The 23,237-nt window shown below is 40.5% G+C and overlaps 2 protein-coding genes across 2 annotated transcripts; both read right to left on the reverse strand.

The window, feature by feature from the left end:
- Positions 1 to 5,582: 5,582 nt before the first annotated feature.
- LOC108150134 (glutamate transporter polyphemus) lies at positions 5,583 to 7,874 on the reverse strand. The gene is made up of 6 exons (XM_017278101.2): positions 7,763 to 7,874; positions 7,663 to 7,707; positions 7,463 to 7,613; positions 6,928 to 7,410; positions 6,685 to 6,863; positions 5,583 to 6,327 (listed from the first exon to the last, which is right to left on the reverse strand). The coding sequence occupies exons 1-6, from the start codon at positions 7,774 to 7,776 to the stop codon at positions 5,784 to 5,786; spliced, it is 1,416 nt and encodes a 471-aa protein (XP_017133590.1). The 5' UTR covers positions 7,777 to 7,874; the 3' UTR covers positions 5,583 to 5,783.
- Positions 7,875 to 8,149: 275 nt separating this feature from the next.
- LOC108150107 (proton-coupled amino acid transporter-like protein CG1139) lies at positions 8,150 to 10,063 on the reverse strand. Its single transcript, XM_017278070.2, has 8 exons — positions 9,966 to 10,063; positions 9,856 to 9,909; positions 9,640 to 9,790; positions 9,461 to 9,582; positions 9,105 to 9,331; positions 8,917 to 9,047; positions 8,672 to 8,850; positions 8,150 to 8,589 (listed from the first exon to the last, which is right to left on the reverse strand). The coding sequence occupies exons 1-8, from the start codon at positions 10,061 to 10,063 to the stop codon at positions 8,166 to 8,168; spliced, it is 1,386 nt and encodes a 461-aa protein (XP_017133559.2). The 3' UTR covers positions 8,150 to 8,165.
- Positions 10,064 to 23,237: the final 13,174 nt, after the last annotated feature.

The following is a 23,237-nucleotide window of genomic DNA, read 5'->3' on the forward strand; positions in this document are numbered from 1 at the left end:
TATACAATTCTCTAATTTAAAATGACAATTTTTTTCTATATATTTCAGAGCTTTAAATGTTAGCAGGCGAATATTTTTTTAAATTAAAAAATAATATGGATGCACTCAATTAAAAAAATATTTATTTCTGGGCTTCTATGATTTCCTAACTAATGTTTATTAAAAGTTAAAATATGGTTTCAATAAAAGAGCGTTGGCAGAAAATAATAATAACCTATCTACCGTTTTTAACATATTCTTTAGTAGCATAAATAACCATAAATTTAACGAACTGAATTTACTAGCCAAACAGATATATAGCAAAGCCAATGATCTATAGCCTTGAGTTATTTGTCTATTACTTGTAAGTATATATTGTAATATATATAATATTATATATATTATATATATGAATATTTTGATTTGTACCCCAACTTTTTCTGAGTGTAGGGCAGCAGGAGCAGACTCAGCTCGAGAGGCCCGAATGATTTATGCCCGCAGTGCGGCCTACGAAAAGGTGTAGTGGGGAAGGCGGGAGGAGGCCAGGAGTTGCCACAATAGCAAGGGGTAGTGGGAGGCTCAGTGCGCCTCAGCGAGAGTGTTTTGCCCCCATCCTATAGCCCCTTTCCCTGCCCCCTCGAACATCCCACTCTGCAGGTTCTCCTACCTGTTGTGGCTGCGCCCCAGGCTGCAATTGTCTGCTTAAAAGCGCTCATTCTGTCCACAATGAAGCCACATAACTTGGCCGCAGTTACCGTCTGTTATCCATGGCCCACGGAGGAGTACCTCGTCCCCCTCCGATGTGATGATTTATTGTGGATCCCTGGATCCCCTAGTTCCTCGGGTCCTATGTTCCTTTGGCGAACCCAGCACGGTAGCTGCGGCTCCTCTCGCCGAAACCGAATTGAAACTTTATTTAATAAGTTGATGTTATTTGTTAACTGCGCTGCGCGAAGGGCGCTTCAAGGAGCTCAACTGAGTTATGTGGCTGGAACAGGGGAAGAGGGGAACAGGGGCTTCGTCTAACGCTGGCCAGTGTACACCCAGAAAAACAGGACTTGTGAAAGGCAGAACGGCGATCATGAGCCAATTTTTTATAGCTCTGCTCTTGTTCAACCTTCATAAATGAATACAAATGGTATTATAGAGAGGAGCCAAGCCAAAACAGAACTGAAATCAAAATATGTAGCTAGAAAGTTTAACTATTAAGTATAAATATCTAGAAAAAAAGTTAAAGTTGTATTAAGCAATTTGTATTTAATAACAAACGCTATACCTTATGAAAGACATCGATTGGCATTAAATTTTTAAAGATTTATTTTGGTCCTAATATTGCCAGGATATGGAAAGTTTTACCTTTCAATTCGGTTGGCACTTAAACGTGTATATAGAACAGAAATCTTTACAATAATTTTTGTGTAATCTTTTATGCAGACAGACAGACTCTTTGTCAAAACTCGCAATTTTTATGCTTTGTCCATTATTAAAAAAATCTTTGTTAAGCCCTCCCAAAAATTGTAAATTATGAACAAAAACCGTATTGTCTGGATTCTTTTTTAGAAGTAATGGAATGTAAAAACTTCTTAATAAAATAAAATCATTTTTAAGCCTGTAAAAGGCAGCAGCCGCAGATTGACATCGATTTGACCAATAATGGAATTCATTTGCGGACGCACTTGACCCCATTGGGATCGGATCGGACCTTCTACTTCTCCACCTGCCCAATCCTGCGGCGATTTGTGCGTGTGTCAGATGAATTGCATTAGAAAGTCGGTACGGGATCGACGGACGGACGGACTGGCGGCTGGCACTTTAATCTGAGCCGCGGCACACTTGCTGACAAATTGCTGATAAATAAAGCGAGAGATTTGCAATAATGCCTTTCTAATTTCATGCGTCGCCATCGAGTTGCCATCGAGTTGGCATCGAGTTGGCTCCTGGCCATTGGGCATGCAAAGCGCACAAAAAAAAGCTCCAATCCTGGCATGGCGCCTCCATTGAGATCGGCAGTCGGTCCGTGTTTCCATCCACATCCATATCCATGGCCCCTGCTCCGGCTCCGGCTGAGGCTCAGTTTTAAACATTTTCCACACGTAACGCGAAAGTTTGAATCATTTGTCCAGCGCACTACGCAGCGATTTTCATTTAAAATTCTTGTCACAGACATGTAATTGCAACGCGCCAACCACATCGTCGATTCCAAGTCCAACTTCGATTCGACTCCATCGCTGTGGGCAACTCGGGAGCACTGGGAAAAATTATAAAGATACTTCTTTTGATTCTTTAAAAATACATTATCTTGAATAAGATCAATACATTTGATTTTTAATTATATTTTAATTATTTTAAAAATATCCATCCTGTTACACTATTTTGGCATGAATGCCTTTAATGTGGATAAACATAAATAAAGTAAATATTCAAAATACCTTAGGCCTATTCGAAATCAGAAATAAAAGTATTAAAATAAATTTTATTTAATAATTAATTATTGGATAATATAATATAAATACGACCACACAAATGTAAAATTACACATTTAAAATTTTAAGTAGACCAAATGTTGATACAGTTTTTTGTCTTTGTGCAGACGGATCTATAGGTATTGACAATACTTTTGTCAGGCGCGATGGCCGCTGCCCCCTCACCTCCCCTCCCCTTCTCCATCCCCTGCTCCACTCCCCCATTCACCCGCTCCTCCCATCTCCCCCACCCGCTTATGTCCCCTTGCCCCTTGCCATCTTGCTGGCGCTCTGTGTTGACACAGATAAGTGCGTGGCGGCGGCGATAAGTAGCGTTTTATGCATTAATTTCTGCTCAAAAGAGCATTATTTATTACGCATTAATGCGCTGAATTAACGTTTATTTAATTAATATTAATGCGGCCGCTGTTCTTGCGGTTTGCTGCAGTAGTTGTTTCTGTCGTGCTGCAGCAGTTGATGTTGCATTTTGGCACAGATTTTTGGGTCAGACTTCGCCGGAGCAGTCCTGTTAAAGATTGTCAATAAACGGTTAGTTAACTCTGTAATCTAGTCATGTTTTTGATTTTAGAAAGGAAGCATTATCTGTTTTTGTATGTTTTAATTATTAATAAAATTTAAAACATACAGGATTTTTCATTGCGATAAACTTTTTTATATTCTTTGTTCAAATTAGTTACTGTTTTAACAAAAAATTGAGTAAGAAAATCCACAGCAAAGGTTATTTTCACTTTGACAGTTAAACATTAAAAAAAAATATTCCAAATTAATTATTTAATGTATAAGTTAAACAAAAATATGGGATTCTTTTTTCGAACCAGTTTTGTTTTGGGTTGAAAAAAAGTATTTTGTAAAATGTTAACGCGGAGAATCATAGATTTTACAGGACAGGATGAGATTTTGGAATTTATTCAACAGAATTTGGTAACTTTTAGTTTCAGGGAATATTTTTGATAAATTGTTTAGACATGCGTCATACCACTTGGATACGCTGAACCAGAACTTTATCGCCGCTGGCCTGCGATGATCCCCAGCAGTGACCCTCGAGTTGTGCAAATATTTTACCACAATTCGAAGTGGCCGTCGATCTGGGATCCGAAAATGAAATTGAAATCGAAAGTAAAGTCGTCAGGCAAATATAGGCACATCACTCGCTGGCCCCGAGGAGATATCCGAAAAGGAAACGGGCGTTTCGATGGACAAATATTTGCGCCATACCGATAAGGCTTCTTAAGGGTCTCCTTTTTTTTCGGGGTAATCGATCAGTGTCATGCGGGGGTGGGGGCGTGGACCTCGCTGCGCAATAAGCCCAGTAATTTATAGACCAATCACAGGCCCAGTGCACGCACCGCGAACAAGTGAAAAAATCATAGTCCAAACACACATAACGCATTAGAGGCGATCTTGGCCGGAGGAGCAACTTGTACTCTATGGACTCCGTGGACTGCATGGACTGCATGGACTCTTGTGGATGGGGGTGCAATTTATAGGATAGACAACGCACAGCGGGTAGTCGCCAAAGTCCCGAGGAGCTGCATCCCAGTACTTGCCTCATTGCCAATTGATTTATACAAACGGCAAAGCAACGGAACACAAATTGGCTGCCTCGAAGATCTTTCTTTTCTTTTTCTTTTTTTTTTCTTTTCTTTTCCTCTATTTTGTATTTTTGTATTTTTTATTTCACGAAACCGACCGGCTATGGGAAATGATTTGTTGCACTTTGGCTGCAATCACAGCCGCTGTTGCGTATACGCAGAACTCTTTGGGCCCGCTGCTTAACCTTTTGACCTCCTCGCTGGGAGGGATCGAATGGGCTGAAAAATATACGATACGATATACAGTATATAATTTAAGTTGAAGAACCAAACACGTGTGGCTCGCTTTTCGTTGGAAAACATTAGCGATATGATCGCTTTGCATGCCGGCTGCGTAGCTAATTAGAGCCTTAAATGGCGAAACCGAGGCAATCCCCCGGCGGAAAGTGAGATTGCCGCCAGGCGTTGGCAAAAAATGCCACACAAATGACAGCGGACCCGTTGCCCGCCGTTTTTGGCCAACGAAGTCCAGGTGGGAAACGGGATAGACGGCCAGACAAACACCAGTTTATCGGGCCGAAACGACCCAAAACAATAAATTACGCAATCCAAATGCTCAACTGCAGTCCATCAATGGCATAATGAGGCAGTCCCGAGATTCAGAGTCCCAGTCCCAGTTGCCGTCGCAGTCGCAGCGTAGATGCATTACCATATCGGCATAAATTCCGGAGCACATCGTTAAGTGGGCTGACGAGTGGCCGGCATTGGAGAAGAACAGGCTTACAGGTTGCTCTCTGCTTTGCTTCTTGCTGTCTGCCTCATGTTGCATGTTGCAGGTTGCAGGTTGCTCATAGCTGGTTGCTGGTTACTGGTTGCACACTTGCCACATGCCAAGCTGCCAGGCGTCTGCCTCCACCAAACTCCCACAGCTAATGAGGGAATTACCCGCAATGCCAATGCCACATCGCCATCGCCATCGCCATCGATAATGGCTTGTGCCCGGCATCGGGTGAGGGTTAAATCAGTGGGTGGCGAACCTGACCTTTGGGGATGGCGCCCGGATGATGGGCTTTAAAAGGCACTCAAACAAGAACTCAACTCATTGCCTTAATGATTCGGTCATCTGCAGTTCAAAGTTCCAAGTCCTGTACTCGAATTGGGTAGGAATATTTGTTAAAGCACAGTAATCAAGCTTCCATAACGAAAAACCCTTTCTTAAAGTGTTAAAACATGAACAATTTTTATAGGGAATATTTTTTCAAAACAAGAGTGTTGAAAAATCAACCCACAAAGCAAATATATTCAAAAGTGCAAGACGCTTTGTAAAAAGATATATTTATAAATGAAATATGCTATTTCTATTCTCAGTCATTCTCAACAGTTTATATAATTTAATTAAGTTTAAGTTATTTAAATACTACAATTTACAAGATTATATCATGTTAGTTATTTCTATTCTGAAAATACGAAATATAAATAGTAATAAAACTGAGATAAGTATCTAGCGGTTAGTAGAAGTAATATATTTAAAAGCGTTTTGAATTTTACTTTCTCGCTCATCAAACTGGAGGTAGAATATCTTAATAAATATTGTATAGTTATACATATATTTCTTCGAAACAAAGTTGTTACATATAAAGCTTTGTGAAAATAGTTACCGAGAATATAACTTTAAATTTTGATGCATAAATGGCCAAAGTAGTTTTAAAAATTTGTTAAACTAAAATTCCTGTAACCACATTTGTTACCTTGCAAAAATATTACAAATACGTATTCCAATCGATGTGGCTTAGAAATATCTAAAAGCCGGTTCCTCGGCAGGTGCACCTGTAGCTACATTAATGGCGGTGGTAAGCACGGTGGTGTTGCCTTCGGTGGAGACCATTTCTTCGGTAGTTGTATCCTCGCTGCCACCGCCATACTCCTCAATCATGTCTATTATGGAGAAGATTGTGCCCTGGATTAGGATCACTAGGCCAATGACTACGATAAGTATGTCCTTGACGAGCTTCCACTTCAGCTTGCCATAGCTATAGTCCGGCGGATAGTACAAACAAATCTCGATCAAGGCGGGAAAGACCAGATTCAGCAGTGATATGGTAAAGGCACCGACCAACGACAACAGAGGACCCAAATTGGGGACAAGTATCCCATTGACTGTGGTGAGCAAGACGAAAATAACCCGGAGGATCAGCTCCTTCAGCACCGCATGCTTCAGCTCGCCCTTCTTGTTCCAGTATTGGTTCATTATAATGTTGATGACCACGTAACCCGACAGTGGATAAGTCAGGAATATGGAGGTGGCTATAAATGCCTTGGACACTTGCGCAACGCTGGGTATTTGGTTTGTTGTTAGTTATCATTTTAAATTTATCTAAACATTATGTTCACTTGTGCTACTGTACATATTTTAATACGATCTTAGATAAACACATTAAAAATACCAATTCCAAATTCTTATATTAATGCCAGGAACCGTAATAAAGTGATATTTTAAACTTTTATTTTAAAAGTCCTACTATAATATTTTAAATCAATTATTAAGGTCCCTGATTAAAACACAAAACTGAATTTGATATTATAAATATAATATAAATCTTTGTAAAAAAATTTAAATTTAAAATAAAATTTTTAGACAAGCAATCTAATCCACATAATCGTATTAATTTTTTCGGTGTTGTTTAACTTACACTTCATTTGTGGGAATGTTGAGTGTGACACTGTCAGCTGTTTGGTCCCCGTAGCGCCAATAGCCCATGATTCCGAAGAAAATATACGAGACTAAGACCAGAATTATGGCCAAATTGAGAACGCCGAACCAACCGATGTAATGTTGCGGCTTGGCCATCTGGGCTTCGATGGCCAACATCTTGCGAATTATTTAAACTTGTTACAGGCATTGCAAAGATATTGGTATTATTCCAAGGACTTACCACTCCAACCGAAGTGATGGAGAATAGTGCGATGCCAAAAAATAAAGGCAACTTCTCCACTGCTCCAAAGAAGATTGCTCGTTCCGTTATGGGCGGAAGATCCACGAACAGGTAGTACATCATCATTAGAAATCCGACATATATGAGGATATTGGCCAGTATGTTAAAGGGTATCAGATACTTCAGCTGGCGTATCATGAAGGGGGCCATCAAGAGAAGTCCGATGACGGCAACAAACGCTCGCAGATCCCACACTCCCACATAGTAGTCGAAAAGCTGCTTGTAGTTGACTGCCACAAAGACCGAGTAGACCACACAGACGCCGTAGTGCGAAACACACAGTACTATATCAACTATCCAGCCTCCTGCTTTGGCGCAATACCGGAAGCACTTGGGTCCCTGGCCAAAAGAGTAGACCATCGCTTCCGGGAAGGTGGCATAGCCAACCTCCATGCGTCTGGAGCACTCCACCATGCTATAAACCTTCACAAAACAAAATGTGTAAAATCGAAAACATACTTCCAGGTTAACCCACCAGCAACTGAATACCATGGATCAGCATGAAGGAAACCAAGCAGAGCAACACCACGCCATTGACTATGCCAGCGTAGTAAAAAGCCAAGGGCAAGGCCAAACTTCCAGAACCCACCACGCACTTCAGTAGCAAGACAAATGCCCCAAAATCACTGCAAAAAACCATACTGATTAAGGAATAAATAGTTATGAAAAACTTACGATATCGGCTTAGCCACATTTCGATTTTCATAAGGATTATAGCCGCTGTGGATTAGAAGCTTAGTAGTAAAAGGTGAGAAATCTCTGCAATTCTCTTTACCCTTTATCGGCCATGTTGAAAAATGATGTCTGTATATTAAAACATGTGAAAATTGTTTGAATTATACAAATTATTTAGACGTGACGTTATTCACAACGGAGTTTTATTTTAGGGTAAACACTAATCATAGTTCATAGCTAGCTTAGTTTTCTGGGTAAGGCAATAAAATAAAAAACTTTTCTGATGTCATTTGTTTCATCTATGGCCTCCACCTTGAATATATAAATTTTAATAATTAGAAACATTGGAACAAACATTTTTAAAAAATATAATTGAAGATTTATTTCCTATTATGTTATTTATTGTACCGTACTTTTAATATATAAACAATAAATTTAATTTGCTTGTGCTATGTTTATTATATTATCTTTATCAAAAATCCGTCTTAATATGTACAACATTTTTAAACTACGATGGGAAAGCGAGCTTGGAGGGTTTGTAGGGTAACTACTGTACCAGCAACTCCGCCAGCCAAGCCCACAAAAATGAAGAGCATCGATCGGAGAAGAAGGATCCTCCCAGGTCCGTATCCCAAATCATATTGGACGCAGATGTCCACGATTCCCGGCAGGATCAGACCCAGTTGGGCCAGGCAAAAGGATCCCACGAAGGCGAGCAGCAGCCCAAAGTCCGGGTACTGGATTGCCATCAGCACCGACGCGATGACCAAGGCGATTCGCACCAAGAACTCCACTGCCTTGGAAGCTCCATCCTCCAGTTCCGGCTCCAGATAACTCCTGAAGATTATGTCCACCGTTATATAGCCCTGCAGGGAATAGCTAAAGAAAATTGCCAGGGCAAACATTGCAGTCACCAGCTGGGAAAGTCTATAAAAAAAGTAGGAAGTTATTTGATGCATGTTAAGGCGGTGCGTTAAAACCCATATTCCCCTGGATTAAAAGAACTCACATTTTGTTTTGTGGAAGGTTTTGCAGAATCGAGTTTTCCGTATCTTGTCCATACCGCCAGTAGCCAAAAAAACCAAAGACCGCATAGAAAAAAATTACCACGAACATACCTTGATTTAAAACTCCACAAGGGCCAAGAAAATTCTCCGGTGTTCGCATACTGCGTCCAAGGGCTAAAATCTTTAAAAGATATGACAAATATTATAGTAGTCTATAGAGTTCTTAAAAGATCAATCATTAACCCACCACTCCAACTGATTCGATGGCAAATAGCACAGTGCCAAAAAACAAGGGAAAGTTCCGCAAGGGCTGAAATGCTTTAAGTTCTTCAAATCGAGAAAGTCCCCGAAACAAGTAGCCTAAAATTATAAAAGATCCTACGGCTTAAGGTAGTAAGTTAAGAATGTAAGATATAAGAGGTATCAAAAACACACCAACGAATATCAAAATGTTGGCTATGAAGGCGAATGGCAGAAGACTCTTGAGATCCCGTATTATAAACGTTAAGATCAATGGTAAGATGAGCAGGGCCATATAGAGTCTCTCATCCAAGGGCCACAAATAGATATCCCCTAAATGCTTGAGACTTTTGGCCACAAAGACCACATAGACACAGTCCACGCCAAAGTGATATCCACAGAGCAGGATATCCACTAGGTACCTAAATATGAAAGATTAATTATTATCATATAGTTATAATTATGGGAAGAAAATTATATTTTAAGTCCGAATTCCAACCAAAAGTCCTGACAAAATGTTGGTTGGCACTTGGTTATAGATATTTTCATACCCAAAGGGTTTACTTAGAAACTGAAACTTTGGTGGTCCATTGCTGACAGCCAATTCCACGGATTTTCGATAAGTGAGTAATGGGATTTCAAAGCGAGCTCCCAAGAAATTGATATGTCTAAGCTGCAAAAGAGAAAGTTTCCAATGAAAAGTTATCGGGAATTGATAAAGTATAGCTACCAGAATATGCATGGCATAGAGTACAAAGGAGCTGAGAACGACAGTGCTTATAAGGCCCATCAGCCAACCAGAGTGCATGAAAGCCTTTGGCATGGCCAAACAGCCAGTACCGAATCCACACTTTAGCACATTGATAAAGGTCTGGAAATCGCTAAGATTTAAACAAGTTTGTCATATTTATTATAATGCACTAAAGAAGCAGAGTAATGTGCTTACGACATTGTATTATCACCTGCCAATTGCAATCGAACTTGATGGGCCAGCGGTGATCTGTGGCAGATTCCTTAGTGAAAAACCCTCAATTACTCCCTCTGAACTTGACTCACCCGAAACTCTTTTGGACACCGCCTAGGAGCCTCTGGTGGAAGGGCAGCTCCTGGCTTAGGCGTCGCTGACTAGCAAAACTCCTCTTCCTACGCTCCATTTCAGGAAAATTGAATCACTCGAAAGGGAATTATTATTATTTTTCAGAGGGCAAGTCAGCGCCGACTTTGGTCTGCAATTATGCAAATTTGGATCACATGTATATCCCTCCGGCTATGATCTCTGGCTAAGATCTGGAGCTGGAGTGGCTGGACAAGGGCCATCTTCCAGGAAGGGTGGAGATGGAGGCATTAGCATGGCCCTAAGCAGCGACTTATTCCCGGAAAGATCGAACTCTTCTCCCCAGATGTGTGGGCGTTGTTGGCCTGGCCAAGGAATTCGCTACCTAAATTATGCAATGGCCCTCGAGCTCTTGGGCAAACTAATTAGTGTGGCTGGTATGGGCCGTTTTTCAAATGCCGAACTCTAAAACCCCCCCACCCTCAATCGGCACCTAGCCATAAATTCACCGGCCTTGGGACGGACAAACTACAGTTTCTAGTTAAGGATTCCCCACTTCTCACTCCCTTTGTCATTGTGTGGGGCCGACTGCCCGCTGTGAGCCACCTCCTCCTCCTTCTCTTTCTCCTTTTATTTTGCAGTGCCGAATCGAAAATGCAAATGTCCAGTCGCCCGCGAAAAGTAAGTACTCTCAGGGGGCCAGAAGTCATATAAGCTGATTTGTTTATTTTACTCTTTCTTCTTGATAATTTTTTGTATTTTTTAAGGCTGTGTTGATAGCCAAGCCTTGACCTCTAACTTGAATCGTGTAGCTAATCGTGGCGTGGTGAACTGGTGATTATACCCTGCAAATAAATAGATTTGCTGTGAAATCAAGTGACACAATTCCTCCAGACACAACATTATGATAATTTCTGGCGTAATCTACGACTTCCTCAAATGAATTCTTGCAACACTTGAAAGCATTGAATTATTTATATTATGTAAATGGTTGTAAGACAATGATGACGTGCTATTGAAAATGGTTTCTCGATAGAGGCCAAAACATAAGTTTTTTTTTTTTTATATATTATAGTTTTTTGTATAAAAGTAAATAAGCTTACATGTTTTTTCGGATTTTTGTAAAATTCTAAATATATAATAGTTTATTATTATTAATTATATACTTCTCCGCTTGATCCGTTCCCTCATGTTTAAATTAACATGAAGCTAAGAAGATAGTAGAAACCTGATATTTTTCTGCGTGCAGGTAGTGAATGGTTGATGTTGCTGCTGCTGCTGCTGCCGTTGATGTTGCAGTTGCAGTTAGATGTGGCGCATCATTAAAGTGCAGACAAATGGCAACTCGGCATGTGCCGCACATGTCAGTCTGCACAAGCTTTAGCAACAGGTGAAAATGCTGGAATTCTGATTATCCACTGCTTCTGCAGTTGCTGTTGTTGCTGTTGCTGTTGTGGCTGCTGTTGCGGTGATTGGCAGCCACTGTTGCTGCTGCGGCAGCAAACTTAAACTGTAACTTTCAGCGATTTGTCGTCGTTGTCGTGGTCGTTGCCGTTTTCGCTGTCGTTCTTCCACTGCCACTTTGATGTTGGCCAAAACAAAACTATCGAGCAGACAACCAGCAGCAGCAACATGCGCATAATTATCTACAAGCCCGCCGGCAACATGGGGTGCAACATTCCGCCGGCCACGCCCCCAATTCAATTTACAGCCGGAAGTGTGGGTGTATACTTATTTGATATACATTCGCCGTCCGATCGCTATTCTCTGTTCTCTGTTCTCGGTTCTCTGTTCTCCTTTCGCGAACTCATTTGCTGGTTCATAAATCAAAAATCGCAGCAGCAACTCCCGCACAAAAAAAAACAAAAATAAAACCCAAATCAACAGTATGAAAAACGCATTTAATGATTGGCGAACAGCAGCAGCAGCAACAGCGCTCGACAAGCAGCAACATCGAGAGCAACAGCAACATAATAGGCCCATCTAGAGGCAACATTCGCGTACCAGCAAAAAGTGGGAGGATGCAGTGAATTTTCCCTCGCCCCGCAGTGATGGTTTTTTTTAATGCCATTTGTTGCTGCCGCTGTAGATGTTGCTGTTGCTGTTGCTGCTGCTGCTGCTGCTGTTGTTGTCGGGCCGTTTGCCTTTTTGGGGCCCGTGAGGCATTCGCCTAAGCGGCAGGTTCCTGTCTGCCCCATCCAAAGCGACGTTGACTGCATTTTTAAGCGCGCTCCGCGCATAAAATAAAGCCAGATTGCAGGTCTTGCCTCGGGGCCATCATCCTCCTGTTTGCTGCTTGAATGGGGCGAGTAAAAGTGCAGGATGCTTTGTTGTCCTGCCCCTGGACCCAGCCCATCCAGTGCCCAAACTCCGCCACTCGGAAGAGCTTCTGCAGATACGGCAGCTAATTTTCGATGGGCAAAAAAACAAAAACAAAAACAAAAAAAAGAACAAGAGGAGCATCTGAGATCTTCGAGCGATAATGATGCAGGTTAATCATTAGCCTGGTACGTGTATTATGCGATTATTAGTTGGGTGTTCGGCTCTTACTTCATCTTCATCTTCATCTTCCCTTTTGCCGGGGATTACCCGCAAGCCCCTATTTTTGGTGGGCGTTGTGCTCTGCTTTTCGAGAATTTTTCAGTAATTTCCAATTTCCGCTCGATGTTGCATCTACATGCGCCCAATTTGTCAACGCGGCGGCAGCATGTTGCTGCAACATGTAAGTTGTCAACGTTTTTTAAGAATCAATTGCCGCCCAGCAGTAGTAGTGCTGGAAATCCGATATCGTATGTACCGCCTTCTCGGCTGCCGTCTGTCAGCATATAGGATATACCATATTGCATTTACACATATATATATATTGTAGATAGAACCGCCGGATGCCACACAAGCGGTTCGAAAAGGCGGCCTTGAACGGCCAAAGCACAAGTAAAGTACTTGGTAAAAATCATTGCTGAATTTAAATGAGCCAAGCACACACACTCACACACACACACACACAAATATTTTGAGGGCAAAAAGCGCGCTCAACTGACGTGCAACATGATTTTGTAGGCGTGCAACATGCGCATGCGCAACAGCCGCAACTTTATCAGATTCAGCGCTCTTTTTAGCATTATTTCTGTAATTTTTTTCGCCTGCCTCGCCGGCATCTTGTTGACTGTCAATTGTTTTGTGGGCGTTGCAGCAGCAGCAGCAGCAGCGGCAGCCAGACCAGCAACTAGCAACAATAGTCGGGGCAGCAACAGCAACAGCAGCAACATACAGAGTGTCCCACAGTCTGTAGCCAGACTTTTGAAGCTATATCAATGTCAACAGCATTATCACACTGCGCTGTCAATATGCAAATGCCTAGAGCAAACCCAGCGACAACAGCAACAAGCACTTGCCAGCCCAAGTAGCAACAGCAACACTAACAGCAACAACAACTACATTCGCCAGCAGAAAGACAAATAAATGCCTGTTGCAGGCGATTGTTTTTCATGTGTGCGTATGTGACACTCGTTAACACGAAGCGAAAATGCGCGAAATGCGATATTTCACACGATTTATGCACGGACAACGACAAAAGTTGCAACTGCAAGGGACAGCAGCAGCAGCAACAGCAGCAGCAGCAACAACAACAGCGAAAGTCGCAGGAGGAACAGCAGACCACACACATTGCATGTTGCCGGTGGGACAGCTTAAGTTGCTGCTGCTGCTGCTGCTGCTGGTGGAATATGAAATACGCAGCAACTGCGTCCGAAAGCAACCCTCCATTTGTTCAACTTAATTTGGACTCCCAGGAAAACCGATTGGAAAGTGAGTAATTTTCAAGCACCAGAACTTCATATAGATCGTTTAGAGAGTTGCTGACAGCAATTGGTGCTGCTGTTGTGTCAATATTGCACAAGGGCAATGTGATATTGATAGTTGCCTTGTAGAGGAACATGAATTTGTCAGATGCACTTTAACGGTTAATTCATAAGAGAAAAGTTAATAACAGTTTGTACAATACTTAAAATATAATAATTTTATATAATATAAAAAATTAAATATTATTTTCCATTTCCAGAGAAAGATTTAAAAAGAATTATGCGATTTTTGGCCTTAGGCACAAATATATAATAAACTTGTACTGTTAATATGTACTCCATACTATTTCTTTAATAAAATATATTAAAAAATGTATAAACATATGAACATTAACATATAAAAATTTTTTAAAATTAAGTCCATATAAATATTTGTATTTATTAAGACCGATTTTCAATAAGTAAATACTATTTATTTTAAATTTTATGTATTGTTAAATATTTTTTGATTAAATACTAATCTAAACTATATGAAAATTAAAGACTTCCGTACTTTAATAAGAAAGACATTGGCCTGTGCAAATGACATACTAAAAATATGTTTTTATACCAATAAATCAATAGTAGGGGCACTGATAAAATACCAGAAAAATAGCCAATCCATGTAAGACACTGATAAGAACTGATTAGACCCCTTGGAATAAATCAGTGGTGCCATATCCCACGATGTTGCAGTTGCAGCAGCAGCAATGCGACGTGTTGCTGGCGTGCCAACGGCAACCAGAAAACGGAAAAAGAAGAGGCACTTTAGAGTGTAACCGCTTTAGGAGTAGGAAGCTGATTAGCCAGATCGGAGCTGCCAAACCAAACAGTTGCGATTGCTAATGGCCAGGTTGCTAGTTGCTGGCGTGCTAATTTGACAGCCGGGCCAAGTTGCAGCGAGGGAGAGAGTGACTGTGACTGTGGCTCCGTCGAGATTTATGCGCTGCCAATTGGCTGTGCCAACATTTGCCCATATACATAATTGAAACGTAATAAATTCTGTGATGTTGCTGCTGCTGCTGCTTTTCGTGCACAATTAGCGGCTTCAACATGGTGGCAACTAACGACAATTGCTGACCATTTTCCATGACTCGCTGTCCGATTATTAAATAAATAATTTCATAGCGCTAGTACGAGCATAGTGGCTAGTGGATACTGCCTTTGCTGGTTTTACAAGCTGTAAAGTGCGAAATCAACACGCTTCATGCCAACTACAGATCGCTGAAACCAGGGAGTACTCGTACTCGTACTCGTACTCGTACTCATTCCTTTCCTGATCCACTGTCCAATGTCCAGTATGTTAGTTGTCAACACAAATGGCAATCGGCGTTGATAAATTGTTGCTGCCTTGGGCCAATTATACCCGTCTTTGGGCCTGGCTGAATATAGCCGATCGCCGATAGCCGCCAATCTTACAGCCCCCTTCCGTCGATTTGCTGATTTTACCGATTTGCTGATATTACCGATCTGCCGATTTATGCCGATCATGTTGCCGATGTTGCAAGGCTTTGCATGCTGAAATCAACGGGTTTCCCTTCCTGCGAAGCCCCGCAAAGGAGGTTCCACTGTGCTTCCGGTGTGGGCGCAACAAAGTATCCCCGATTACGAAACCCGATCCAATATCAATCTCCGCTTACAGCTCAACTCTTTCAAATGAGCAATTTGTCAAGAGGCATATCACAAAAAAAAAGGGCGCCAAAGCCAGTCACGTGCTGTTAAGCAAAAAAAAAAAAGAAGTAAAACACAAAAAAAAAAAACAACAGGAAGGTAAAAGGAACTGAGACGAAATCACAACACCCCCGCACCTGAGATTCCTGTCAGTCGATCCATCCAAGGTTTCCCTCTGAAACATCAGCTGTTCAATCTGTTCTCTCCTTGGCGCGCGCTACTCCTCCTCTGCTCATTATTGTTATTATCCACGGCCCGGTGTGTCCTTATACAATAACATCTAATTTCCTACCTTTCTTCGGGCTACCTAAAACTCTGCCTATTCTACTTTGTCTGTGATTTTTCTGTTTTCTTCGGGACACATCCTTTGCCAGTGGTTCAGTAGTGGAGGGGAGAAAGGACGAAGGCGGGGTATCACCCGCATCACATCCTTGATCGGTGAGTGTTGCATATTTGTATTCAGCGCTAATGACATCGGGGCGAGACCCACAAAAGGGAGCGATTTAATCGGCGAAATGCAAGATACACTTTCGGATATGGAACAAAGAATACATGGCTTCTACGAATGTAAAGAATTTTTAGATTTAATCGCGTGACGACAAAGGACCTAAAATTAAATCTTCGCACTGGCATGAAACGTATTCAATAAAAGTTGTAGGACAGTTTTTCCTTTTATTAAGACAAGAGAAAAATAAGTACACAATATTTTAAAATTTGGAAAACAAATGGGTTGACATACCTTCTGCATACATTTAAAGAAATCTTACATTTAAGAGCAAACATTTTAGAAAGAATATTTTAAATGCAATACTTTTTTATGGGACTTGAGGTGGAAGATAAATTTCTTCCTATTAAATATTTTTTGTTCTCATAATTTTTCAAGAAACATATTAAAATTCTAGTTGTTTGGTTATGAAAACATTACATTGAGCCACAATTTCTATGACTTGCAATTATCCCTACTTTTATTTCCTGAGTGCCTCCGTCTCTCCACTCAAGATGTAATTCCGTTAAGATTTCTGCACGAATTCCTGCCTTCCTCCCCGAAATCTGCAGCCACCCCATCTGAGATTATTGACCTTTCGTCAGAGAAGCAAAACCAACGACGACCCCGCAGGGTATCCTTTGTTTGGGCAGCAGGAGCGGCAGCAGAATTCCAGGACAGCTGTTGGTGGGATCAGGATCCGACTTAAGAAGTCGTTGGCGCGCAGAGGGCGAATAATGCAGAAGAAGCTGAAGAAACTGAAGAAGTCGCCGGAACAGAAGTCGAGCCGAGGAAAATCTGAGAAAGAACAGCTGACAGGGAAAACACACGAGCCACAAGGAAGCTGAGTTGACGAAAGAATAGCATCTGATCCTATTGCGGTTAGAGCGGAAAAGGTGTCGGAATTGTAGCAAACAGCTGTGAAGGTAATTTTGGTTTTAATTGCAAATGCAATTACAGGGAGTTATGAAAGGAACAAGTGTTCCCTCAAAGAATAACATGTGGGAGACGCCAGAAGAAAAATGAGGAATCGCGTTGGCCTTTACTCTTTATTTCTTCGCTCTAATCACCTCATCTTTGTATTTAAAGACATTTATTTTCAACTTTTATTATGTATACATTTCCTTAAAATTGCATTACCACATCATTCCACTTTTTAATGTATTTTATAAATAATGTTGTAAAGGTACTTAAACTTTTATCACCTAAAAGTTGTATTTAAAGACATTCATTTCAAATTATTATTAGCAGAAAATGTATTTGTTTTCCAAAAACAGCAATTCCACATTGTTACGCCTTTTTATGCATTAAAACCAAAATATTAAAATATGAAAGTACTTCAACTTAAATTACCAAAAATTTGTATTTAAAGACATTCAATTCCCACTATTTTAGAGCAGAAAATGTATATGTTTTCTTAAATAGAAATACCACATCGTTCCGCCCTTCTATATATTTTATAAAAATTGTTTATAAAAGTACTTAAACTTTCTACAAAATGTAATTATTTTGTGTTCTTGCTTAGCTATTCCGACGACTTTTGTTTATTATTGGTTTGGATATCTTGCACAGTTCAATCTTTCAAAATGCAGCAAGGAACATACTTAAATTATTTTGAGATATTTAGAAAAAGGATAAAACGATTTGTAAATATATTTAACACCAACTTTTCTGAGTGCAATCAAACCAAAGGCGGCTTTCTAACTTATAAATGAATACATATTTATTGCTTTTTGATGGGTAAAAATAACTTGGTTAACTAGCCCATAAAAAAATTGAGTACCAATTAAATACTTAGATGGCAGGCTGGTCCTGTCAATATTAATAGAAAAAACTAAAATGCATAATCGAAGGCCGGCCAGACGCTAAAAAAGTATTGGGAGAAAGGTAGAAAAGATTAGTAGGTGGAGCGAGTTGATTTGGAGAACCGTTAGTCAAATCGGAATCAAAAATACATAATCAGAAACAGAAACAGAGACACCGGTGCAAATAAAAAGGCATTTGAAGAAATGAAATTCAAATGAATTCGTTTGCTGTTTTGGCATATATATATATTCCAGAGTCCGAGGGACCATGCCCTCGGGCACCCCGCCCACTTAAATTGCGTGCCACGTTGAAAGCATTCATTTGCAGCCAGACTCCCCGAGAGATATTTGTGCGTTTATGTGCCACTGGGATGCGGCGAACTACAATTAAATTTGCATTTGTATGATTTTTTCCTGCCGTTGTGAATGCCGCGGGTGAAATACCTCGGCGTAGGAAACATTTATCACTGCTATGGGGCCTCCATCTCCACCTTCGCCACCGCCACCGCCACAAACAAACCTCGACTCGACTCGACTCAACTCAACTCAAATGGCCAGTCCGAGTTGAAAACGCACAATAAAACTAAAACGTTTATAATTTCATATGAATTTCTTGTGGCGGAGCTTGCAACTATTAGCCGGGACATGCAATTGGCCGAAAAGAGCGCTCAGGGAAGGGTAGGAGAATTCAGACAGTGAGCCAAGTCAGGGCCCAACTTAATCACAGGTTGGCCAGCTGAATGGCCTAAACGAAAATGCTTAAATTTAATGACATAAATATATATACGCCGTGCGGATTGGCACAGTGAAAAAAGTCGTTATTGTACTTGCTTAGAATAGTGGCTTATGATAACCTCGATTTAATTCAATTACTATCGAAATACAAGCCAATTTGAAACTAAGTTCTTTGCGTGTTGTAAACATTTAATTAAAAAGGAGTGAACGTTATGCAAAATCTTTGGTAATGTTTGTAAAAGTAAAACTGCAAAAATATTTAAAAATATTAATAAAGGTTCCAAACGCAGGCAACTTTTTCACAGGATTTTTTTTTTCATTTTCAAAAATGAATTGTTAATTATTACACTTTTTTAAAATCAACCACAAAATATATACAAAATTAAACAAATTTAAAACTGAGAAGTCAAGAAATCTTAGAACTTTTCCTCTTTATATTATTTGATTTAAAAATCTTCCATAGTTTTCTCTGTGTACAGATCTCATCAGCTAAGGCGGGTGGCTTTGCCTCTGCCTCCCTCTCCTCGTGATGAAAATGCTGCTCATCTGGAGAAAATCTTGGCTATATTTATCAATCTGTCACGGCACGAAAGCCCAGCCACGAAGGATCTGCGAAGCAGGCAGCTGTCCATTTAGGGAAAACGAGTTGCGAGTGGGAAAAGGTGTGCCGAGGGCGACCCACCACCACCCTTCGGGGAAATTGCCTATTGCGCACTTAAGGGGCTGCCAGAGATCCCGTTTCAAGGACCTATCCTCAGGACAAGACCATCGCCAACGCCACCCCGAGAGGCGGGACAAGAGCGGCTGCTTCTTTCACTGCCGGCGAATAAAGAGGTTCTCCTCCTCCTTCCTGCCACCCCATGCCACCCAACTGAAAACCCAACTCCCTGCCATCTTCCTCCCTCTTAAGACCTTAGAGTCCTTTTTGTTTTTGGCTGCGCAAAGGACACAAGAAAAAAAAACTCGAAGTAGGGAAGACAGACAACGCAGCTGCGCCTGTTGATGAACAATTTAACAATCTTTTGGTTACTTTCCAGTCTTTGTTGCTGCGCAGTTTGGGAATCTGAAAAAAAACAAAATAAAAAGCTTGCCAGCTGGCTTGGGCCTTCGCATTTGATGAGCTTTGTGAGTGAGCGGAACTAATTTCCATTGTATCGAAAGACGAGGGAAATGGATCGCACCATTCCCTTCTTTTCTAAATATCTCACAGCACTCCCTTCCATTTGGCCTATCTGAAAAAACTATCTTAATCTCAGCATAAACACTGATACATAATCATCAAGGCATAAACTTCAATTCGAGTTCGCTGCCTAAGTCTTTCGATTGGGAGCTCTCAGCATAAATTATGTTTATTTTGGGAGTCCAAAACGAAAAAATAAAAACGGAGGATTACACACGCTTTTAAAGACTCCCACAAGCAGGAGAATACTGTTGGCTACCATTTGCCACTTGGCATAAAATTAACTGTTCATTCAAATAAAAAATTAAACTATTAAATGCGATTGGAGAGCGGAGAAATGAGCTTCGGAGGGCATAAACGATTAACATACACAAGGGGCACACACAACAACAAGTAACACACACGACGGCCCCAACAGAAAAAAAAAACCAAAGCGTTTCAATATATGTATAAAGCTGATCAATAAAATATAACAATCATGCGATCAAAAATCTTTCACAAAATACTCGGGACCGAACCCCCATTCACCTGTAAAAGTGTGGGAAACCATAGAAAATAAGAGAGCGCGCCAAAAGCCAAAGAAAAAAAAAAAAAAGAAAACGTTGAAAATTCAAATTAGCCCGAGCCTCGTAAATAAAAGATATTATAGCCAATCGGGCAATAAAACCAGTTAATCTCTAAATGTGCCGAGCTCTGTCTCTTTTCTCGACTCTATCTCATGGGCAGTTTCGATCTGAGGAAGCCACTCCATCCGAGCTCATCAAAGTGGTTCGGCCTACATCTGGGACTCTTGGGGTCCGAGGTTTAACGATCTGCAACCTGCCTGGCCATGGGCAAAATCGGTTAGACTTCGAGGCGGGTGTAGGATACCCCCTTCAGCTCCTCCAGCTCCTCCAGCCCCTCTAACCCCAACCCCTACAAGATTCTTCAGCTCCTGCTCTTCTGCCTGATCATCTTCTTGGCAATCAAATCAATTTTATGCCGCTGTTGCATTTTTTATGGCATTTCTAACACAAAAACCACACGATAGCCCCATTCACTCATTCATTCACTCGCTCACTCACTCACTCACTCATCCATTGATGACCAGAGGACCGCAGACCGGAAGCGAGTTACTACCCCAAGGGGGAGGGGGTGATGTCCAGAAGAAGCTGGGGGGAGCTGAGGGGGAGGGGGCCAGCGATTACCAACAACTTAAAGCTCGGCCACAAAATGTTGCATTCGGATTGGGTTATTAAGCCATTTAAGCGACGTGAGAAAATGCTGACAACGATTGAAAAATCGTATTCGAAGTACACTTGGATTTGTAATTTTCACCGCAGCTACATCTCAATTTGTACATTTATAGGTAGTGAAGGAATTTTTTAAATTACCAAGAAATACTTTGGAAATTATAAGCTAAGTTTATATATAAAGGAAAAGCACAATACAATGTAAGCGCATTTGATTACCATTATTAAATAAATTATACTCCGCATTGTTATTAAATCATTTATTTTAGTTTGTTTCCTACATTACTTTTATTAAAATAAGTAAATATATACTTTTAATCGTTTTTTTGGACAGTCTTAAGGTTTCTAGGAGTCTAATATGGATTAAAGTTATAAGCCCAAGTCGAATTATAAAAAATCCCTTACTTATTTAATTTTCTTAAAGGAAAACAGTTTTTGTTGCCGTAGAACAATAAGTTCTCAGGCTACTCTGAAAAATGTATAATGAAATGAAAACATACTCATTTCAACAAAGGGGTTACAAACCAATTTCAAATTTCAAAAAAAAATTTGAAAAATTATTGATGGCCTGCTAGATATTAACCCTTAACAAAATTGATTATAAATATATGTTAATGCGCTGAATATTAAATTCTTCTATTTTTAGTGAGAAAACTGAGTTCTTGGCCAAAATAAGAAAAAAAATATTAGGAATTTTTTTATCACACATTAATTTTCCCTGTGTGTAACTGTGGGCTTCTAGAAGAGAAATGAAGCAACACTGGTAAAATCACTTGGATTTAATGACTACACTTAACATTTATCGGTGCCAGCCTAACTAACAACAAAATCAATTAAACAAACGCATACAAGGGAGCTCGAGGGCTGCGTATGTTTAAAGAACACAAAATTGGCTTCTGTCTACGCCTTCCAGCCAAGTCGTTAAACTTTGTTTAAACTTTTTTTGTTTTAGGAGGAATCCCAGGCGACCTTCCCACTTCCACAGCAACTCAAGAGATTTTCATTAAGACAAAACTTTTGTGAATGAAATGGAGTCGCACCCGCAAGCCGCCAACTTCCCTCACCTCATCAGTAAAGTAAAGGTTAGCTCATCTCAGCGCTGTAGGTAAATCATTCGAAATTTGTCTTCCAGCGAGATCTTGGCCAAGATTTCGGGGCGTGCGCGTGATTTAAGCTCATGTTGGTAGCAAAAGACAAAAAACAGAAAAACATCCAAAACAACTCGTGTGTTGGAGGAAGTGCAAAGTGTCGTGATAAAATCTCCAAGTTGTGCCAAAAAAAAATCTTTAGAAAAATGAGCAGCCAGAAAGGCTTAATTGCTTAAAAAAGCCGAACAGACGGGACAGGTTATGATAGATCTCAAAACATGCTTATACAGAGGGGCAGCTTCTGAGGAAGTTGGAGAAAAATTTATATGCTCTAGAGCATATATTTTTGGATAAAAATCAAAGCTGCTTTTTTATTGATTTTTTCGAGGGTTAATGATGCCTCAGTAAATAGTAAATCATCCATTGAATCCATAATCGTTTGATTGAGTTTAATTTGCCATCATCAGTGGCATCATCAATCAAACCATGTGGGGCAAAGCCAACTTTCCCAGTAAGCTTATTATTTCGAGTAAAACAATAACTTTAAATGTATATATTTGTCTTAAGCAGATTTATTCCACTTTTAAGTGGGGAAAAGTAACAGAATTCTGGGAACTATTTGAAGACTGGAAATGATAAGATTCCATAAAAGAGCATACAAAACCCGGTATGCAAATACATTAAATTAACTTACATTTTTTTTCGAACGTAAATGTTTTGTATCTATTGTGTTGTGATATTTATTATATTTTATTAATTATTTTTAAGACGAGCTTACATTTTCCGTTTCTCTTAACCGTTTTGTTCCGTTTTTCGGTAGAGTTATTACACATTTTGCTGATTAAAATCCAAACAGCTGTTCGGCCTAAATCATGTTGTCCACCAAAAGAGATTTTCCTGAAAGCGCTTATCCGTGGGAATCTCAGAGGCGAGAAACCGCGGATTCGCATGCAAATTAGATTTTTTAATTGGCGCATAAGCGGCGACATCTCCGCCTGACCCCCAGAATAACGCCCAGCGAGAATATCTGGCCCGATCTGGGCTTTTTCCTTTGGATTTGGGATCTCCTCTGATCTCCTGCCGTTGGCGTCACCTCAAGGTGCTGAAATGTCATTCGCTTTTATGGTTATTGCGCCGGCAGTTGCTGCAGTTGTGTTGCTGTTGTTGTTGCTGTTGCTGCTGCTGTTGCCACTATGATGTTGCTGCTGTCGCACTGCGAGTGGCTGCTGCAAATGCAAATTGC

This window comes from Drosophila elegans, unplaced genomic scaffold (genome assembly GCF_018152505.1).
Source record: "Drosophila elegans isolate 14027-0461.03 unplaced genomic scaffold, ASM1815250v1 contig_208, whole genome shotgun sequence".
Taxonomy (NCBI): Eukaryota; Metazoa; Arthropoda; class Insecta; order Diptera; family Drosophilidae; genus Drosophila; species Drosophila elegans.

Excerpts from the sequence above, each read along its gene's own strand:
- LOC108150134 (XM_017278101.2), bottom strand. Across the intron at positions 7,614-7,662 it reads AATGTGGCTAAGCCGATATC|TGATTTTGGGGCATTTGTCT; the intron begins GTAAGTTTTTCA and ends GGTTTTTTGCAG. Across the intron at positions 7,411-7,462 it reads TCCATGGTATTCAGTTGCTG|GTTTATAGCATGGTGGAGTG; the intron begins GTGGGTTAACCT and ends TGTTTTGTGAAG.
- LOC108150107 (XM_017278070.2), bottom strand. The coding sequence starts at position 10,063 with ATGGAGCGTAGGAAGAGGAGTTTTGCTAGTCAGCGACGCCTAAGCCAG. Across the intron at positions 9,791-9,855 it reads GCAGGTGATAATACAATGTC|CGATTTCCAGACCTTTATCA; the intron begins GTAAGCACATTA and ends TTTAAATCTTAG. Across the intron at positions 9,583-9,639 it reads TCTATGCCATGCATATTCTG|CTTAGACATATCAATTTCTT; the intron begins GTAGCTATACTT and ends TCTCTTTTGCAG.